The 6487-nt window shown below is 41.4% G+C and overlaps 1 protein-coding gene across 2 annotated transcripts in view; it reads left to right on the top strand.

Annotated features, from left to right (window-relative positions):
* The first annotated feature begins 2713 nt into the window (after nt 1-2713).
* The window catches only part of Crbn (cereblon), a 20768-nt gene continuing 16994 nt past the window's right edge, over nt 2714-6487 (top strand). Inside the window, exons 1-2 of one of the 2 annotated variants that reach the window (XM_034511319.2) lie at nt 2714-2813; nt 5746-5858. In XM_034511319.2, the coding sequence (XP_034367210.1) occupies nt 2747-2813; nt 5746-5858 (180 nt within the window). In that variant the 5' untranslated portion in view covers nt 2714-2746. Of the gene's footprint in view, nt 2814-5742; nt 5859-6487 lie in introns of both variants that reach the window. The other variant, XM_034511317.2, reaches the window with a different exon arrangement.

The following is a 6487-nucleotide window of genomic DNA, read 5'->3' as shown; positions in this document are numbered from 1 at the left end:
CAATAAATTCTCTTTATATATGTAAAAAAACCAAACAAACAAAGAAAAGGTATCTTCTTACCTGGCTTACTACTCTCTCTCTCTCTCTCTCTCTCTCTCTCTCTCTCTCTCTCTCTCTCTCTCTCTCTCAGACACACACACACACATGCACACATGTGTACATGCGTGTGCATACCAGTATATGATAATGGTTCTTTTTTACTTCTAGCATGGAGGGCTTTAATAGAAGAAGCATGCTTGCTTAGGTACTTTTTTCCAGTGACATTTCTTGTGATCCTTACTGAAAGGCGAAGCTATAGATACATGTGTCCACATTAGAGGGAGGCCATGAAGAATGAAAAGAAGTAGGTAGTGAATTTGAAGGGAGGAGAGAGAAAAGAAAACCAGGAAAGACACACAAATGGAAGCTCTGATGATACTGGAACGTGTCTAAAAATGAGAGAGGAGAAAGGCAAGAGGAAAGCAAGAGTGAGTGAGAGAGAGAGAGCGCGCGCAAGTGAGAGAGCAAGACAGAGGGAGCGAGACAGAGAGAGAGGGAGAGAGAGAGAGAGAGAGAGAGAGAGAGAGAGAGAGAGAGAGAGCTTTTCTATGATTCCAATGGTTCTTTCCCAGACAGTTCTTGCCTGACTGACTCAGGGTTCAGACAATTGAAGGGTATTTTTGAGAGAAGCTCAGCAAAGTAAGAGCTTCCTTACTTAGAAACTAACTACTTAGGGTTAGGGAGGTGGTTCTTTGGTAAAGAGTAAAGTGTTTGTTGTCCAAGCATGAGGACTTGGGTTCAATCTCAAGAATCTGTTAAAATATACTTTTTAATCGAGTTGTGGTGGTAAGCGTCACTTGTAATACCCTCCAACACAACAGAGGCAGAGACAGTGGATCCCTGGGGCTGACTGGGGAGCCATCCTGGCCTAATTGTTTGCTCCCAGGCCAGTGAAAGACATTGCCCCACAATAAACAAGGTGCATTACTCCTAAGTAATAAAACTCTAGGTTGAGATTTTGGTCTTCAGCACTCACTGGCACACTTGCTCCACTGTGGACCAAAAAGTATAAATGCACACACGCACAGACAGACATATAAAATAGAAACCAGATGCTTGCTGTACATAGAAAATTCTGCAGCTAAACAGTTTATTGAAATTCTGGGAGCTGTATTTAAATTGATCTAGCAAAACCAAAAATGCATGTATGTATGTACAGCTAGGCACATTCGTTCATCACTTGGTTGAACTTTTTGTTCTTTCTTTAATAGTCACCATCTATGCTCTGTGCTCTCTGGTAGTCTAGACCTGAATTGTCCTCTCATTAGCAAGAAAAATACTCATTACAATGGCTCATACAGCTTTCTAAACTTGATCATAAAAGGCATCAATATTGTATATGTTATTAAAGGGGACACATCTTGGACATTTTTGTTCTGGTTTTGACATTGGGTAAACTAAGTCCTGAGGATATAAAAGTGGCTTGGCCAAGGCAGGAGTGACTCAGGAACAGAAGGCTGAGTGATATAGAATTGATTGTGTTAGCTGGAACCCCTGTTCATCCCCTGCACAAGCTGGGAAATCCAGTCTACCTTCCTTCCCATACCCCCACCCACAGAGTGAAAACTCCACTGCCCGCTTTAAGAAAACTCTGGGCTAACATGTTCAGTGTTTCCTGGAACCCACCCAAGAGTGGCTGCCCAGGGGCTCAGATTTTGACCAGGTATGGGCACAATCCCATCTCACAACTGGCAAGTAATCACTCCTCACCCAAACTCCACAAAGTCACTTTGCTGAATATTTGACTTCACTGACCTCCACCTGTGAGATCGGTGAACTCACCTTAGAGATGCTTCCTAATAAACCTGCTTTTACCTACTTTTGATCTGGTCTAATCTGGCCTATATGTGGGTCAGCAAGGGAGAGCCTATCATATTGAGTTACCATTCCAAAATATTTTCAGGCTGTAAGTTTGTTAATTCAGCACTTTTTCTGCATTAAAATATCTTAAAACCTCAGCTTCATCTGTCTACTGTTTCCCTCTTCCTCGTATTCTCTGCCTACCACCACTACTTCCTTCTTTAGAAAAGTTCCGTCATTCCACTTTTTCCCAATTTTCTTTCTTCAGTGTAAACATGTTGGAAATACATTGTATACACTCTTGAAATTAAAAAAAAATCCAGCCACGATTCCAGTGCTAGAACAATTCTCTTTCTTCTAGCATATTGTAATTGTTTTACCATACATTGATCCATTTTTCTCTCAGTGACCGGGCTACTTTATATACTGACAGTTTTAGTTTCTTGGTGATTATCGACCTTTTTCTGTTCTTGCGAGTCTTTTCTTCATATTGATACATGTTAATTTGCGATTATATACGAGAGAGCTACTGAAATTGTTTTAAAAATCAGCTATATAGTCCAACGGAAGAGGATAATTCTGCGTGTTGGCTTCAAGTGGACACTAACATAGACTTGGGTTCCCCACCTGTCAAAACGACTTCGTGGCTGGGAATAGAAGGGAGCTGTATAGCTTGTGTAGGGCCAGTGGGGTCATGGATGGTTATGAATAACATTGGGTCCCTTATTCCTTTTAGATATGGTCATCCTGCATCGGTTCAGATCGCTCGGCTGTGCCGCTCTCGGCGCTCCTCGTTGGAGCCGCCAGGGGGCGCTGTGGCCCCGGAGCGTGGCGGCAGCGTAGCGCAGATCCTCCCCCTGCGTCCCGGCACCGCCCTTTCCCAGGCTCCTTTGCTGGTAAACAGACATGGCCGGCGAGGGAGACCAGCAGGACGCTGCGCACAACATGGGAAACCACCTGCCGCTTCTGCCTGGTAACCTCCGGGACGGGCGCCTGGCCATGGGTGGAGACCGAGGCCCGGGGCGGATCCCGCAGGGAGGACGAGGACAGCTATTCGGGCGCAGCGGCCAGTGGGAAGCCTCTCGTGTGCCTCGCCCGCCGCATCCCTGCGCTTCCTCCCGGCCTGTCTCCTGGGCTGTCAGGGATGTTGGGGCGACGGACTTTGGTTTCCCAGAGCAGGGACCCCATTCCTTTCCATCTTTCTCCCAAGCAGGCCTCCCTGAAAATGTTCTGGGGGTAGGCGAAGTTGGGAACCTGGTCATATTAGCAGCCGTTACTTTTCCTGCTCGCCTGCCTTTCATTTTTAATAAGACTGACAGCTAACATGTAGGCTGGGCCCCGCAGTGAATGCTTTGCATGCATTTCTGCTTTTAATTTTACACCTGTCGTCTGTCCAGAGCCTTGATTGTAGAGGAGAAACTTACCGACGGATTGTTAAATGTGTACCATTCAGTGAAGTGGAAGGTCACACAGTCACAGAGATAGGGCTCGGCGGTGTACTTGTCTGCCACCACAGCTGGTATCTCTTAACAGTCTCTCTGTGGAGGCAATATTTGGTGGATTTTCTCGGGCTTACAAATAATATGCCTACTTTTAAGATACTCAAGAGAACGGTTTTACCAATTTCTCCCGCTTACTTTATGCGTTTGTGGTACATTACTGTTCTTAGGATGCGGTAGACAACACATTCTAGTGCCGGAGCCTTTTGGTTATAGTTATAAGCCCTGCAGTGTGTTAACCTTTGTTTGTATGAAAACTTGTCACTATGCTACTTTTAGGAGGTTTACAGTTAGGGTCAGGTTCTTGAGAGTAATTACAATCCCAGGTGCGGTTCATTTATAGCCATATAAGCAACTGCTGCTAGGGTGTACTGGGTGGGTTGGCCACCATACAGAACAAATTCTCTTAAAGAATAAACATAGGAAATTTCAGGTGTATTAGTCCTGGAGCTAATAGCAGATATTTAAAACTTGCTGTAGTAAAGAAGAGAATGGGTCTTTCCAAATGCCAAGTAAACTCTAGATTCTCACAGTTGTGGATGAAAAAAATTAAATTCAGAATGTTTTTCTTATTTCAGGTTTTCTTTATCTCTTTATAAACTTACCTGTTGTCAAGAAAAACATGTTAAAAAATGTTAAACTACCTGTATACAACGTGAATTATGTTCTTCTCTTTGACAGAGCCTTAGATCTAGGAATTTATAATAAAAATAAAGTAAAAAAATCTTTGTATTTTTTGTTAGGAAGCTACTTACAGGTAGTTTGATATAAGTAATAATTTCCATAATGGAAAAGCTGACCAATTTGTAATGAAACCTTACACATTTTAAAACTTTTTGGAGGTATATAAACAGAAGTGTTTAGGCCTTTGTTTCCCAACCTTGAAACTTGTCACCCTTTCAGGCTGGAGAAGCTCTTGTTTTAAGGTGTATCTTAAACAGTACAGTACATGAGCCTGCATGGATGAGTCCTAGGGTTTTTACAGTTGTGACAGTCAAAGATATCTTCAGACAGCTCCAAACATTACAAGGAACAACGTCATCGAGAAATGAACTCATAGTTGTCAGGAAAAGAACAGCTCTCTCTAGATAGAACACAACCTCTAGAAAGTAGTGGTGTGAGTTGTTTCTTCAGGCTTTCATCCCTACCCTTGGTAGCAGCAAGTTTTCAAGTGGATCACCTTAGCTTTCATTTTTAAAAGAAGTGCAGGTAGAGTTCTTAAAACATCTCCTTTAAAATGTATTTTCTTTGTGCCAACTTTATTTTTAAATTTAGGATGACAAAGCGATGTTTTGTGAAAATAATTGCAAACGTTTCATTTTTAAATATGATAGTAAAAGCCAGGAGAGTAGTCACTGGAAAAGCAGTCCCCCAAGCCAGGTTTTGATGGTCTCTTTTTCCCAGTTTCATTAGCAGATCTTTCTTGCCTGCTTATTTCTTCTTTGCTCTCTTTCTCACAGAGAAACTCTTTGTACCTAAAGTTTGAAAGGACCTCAGAGATTATTTTATTCAAGCCTTCATTTTTTTTTCACATGGGAGAACTCGCTAAGCTTTAATCAATTGGAATTCATTATGTAAGGTGTCAGAGTTAATAGTGACGGAGAAGATAGAAAGCATCCATATAGGAGATTGGCATAGTTTAGCCATATCTCTTGTTAGGCTGGACCTAGTAATGTGCTAATAGTGTAGTGTAAATGGGGGAAGGGGTTACAGTGAAGGAGGCCGGTGGCTGTTTCTGACCAGGAATCATGGGGGACATCAGCCCCTAGGTCATGCTGATTGTATGTACCTGTGATATGAGGTGAGGAAATGGTACTGCCCTCAGCAGAACTCTGAGAATTACATGTAGCCATCCCCTCTTGAGGGATGCTCTGTTAAGTCCTGAGAAGGAAGACAGAGTAGCCAGCATGTGTCTACCACAGGCAGCAAAAGAGCCATGGCACCTAAATATAATATGATGTCCTGGAGGGGGATATTGGAAAATGGAGAATATTGGAAAATCTAAGGCAATAAAGATTGGAATAAAGATAAAAATAAAGGAATTTAGTTAACAGTAATGTGCCAATATTGATGACTTACTTGTCACAAGAATGCCAGATGAATGTACCATATTAACTATGGAGGAAGATAGTCTTGGCATGCTAGAATTCTATTATTCCAACAATCCTGTAAATCTTAAAGTATCCTAAAATAATTGATTATAAAAAAGGAAAGGAAAGGGTACCATGGCAGAGAGAGCACGTGCCCAGCCTCTGCCACGCTCTCTGTACTGCTTTCTTTTTAAGATTGTCTTTCCTCAATTTGGGGTGTGAGAATGGGAACAGAGCTGACTTTCTTTCTTCTTCTTCTTTTTTTTTTCTTTTGGTAATGAATCTCATTTTTCCCTCTATTATTCTCCTTCAGCAGACAGTGAAGATGAAGACGATGAAATTGAAATGGAAGTTGAAGATCAGGATAGTAAAGAAGCGAGAAAACCAAATATCATAAACTTTGACACCAGTCTGCCAACCTCACATACAGTATGTAATTTAGTCATTGAGCAAATACAGTCGGTGGAGTTTTAACTATGGCTGGAATTTCCTAAGTGCAGGGTACAGGTGACTGACTAGAGGACTCTTGCATATTAGCTGATCCTAGAAGTCCTGAATGAGAACACACTTACTTTCCAGTGCATAAACATGTAATTTTAAAAATGGAAGCAATGTCCTACTGTATCCTCATGTTATTCTTGACTGTTTTCTAATATGTAAACATACAACTTTAATTTTTAAACGTATCTTGGGTAGGACTCTTTGAGGCATTACCTTCCTCTGAATGGTTCTGCAAGTAACTGAGCCATTAAATGGTTTGTTTATTTATTTATTTTTTTTACAGTCCAGATTTTATCCCCATCCGGTTCTTACTGTCGTCACAGGACAGTTGGGATGTGGGGCACTATTCTAGGTACTAAAATTCTACCCTATGCTTTGTCACTTTTGGACATAGAAGAATTTTGCTTAAACTATTTTGAACTACAAAGTACTGATAGATTCTTCATAAAAATTGGGGATTCTGATAGGAAATACTAAATCAAAAATTAGAGTTTGATGGAAGTATGCTTATATAACCAAGTTTATTTAAATAAATGTGAGCTCTGTCTTGTATCTTT

Source organism: Arvicanthis niloticus, chromosome 9 (genome assembly GCF_011762505.2).
Source record: "Arvicanthis niloticus isolate mArvNil1 chromosome 9, mArvNil1.pat.X, whole genome shotgun sequence".
In the NCBI taxonomy this organism is placed as follows: domain Eukaryota; kingdom Metazoa; phylum Chordata; class Mammalia; order Rodentia; family Muridae; genus Arvicanthis; species Arvicanthis niloticus.
This window is presented reverse-complemented; position numbering and strand designations above follow the sequence as displayed.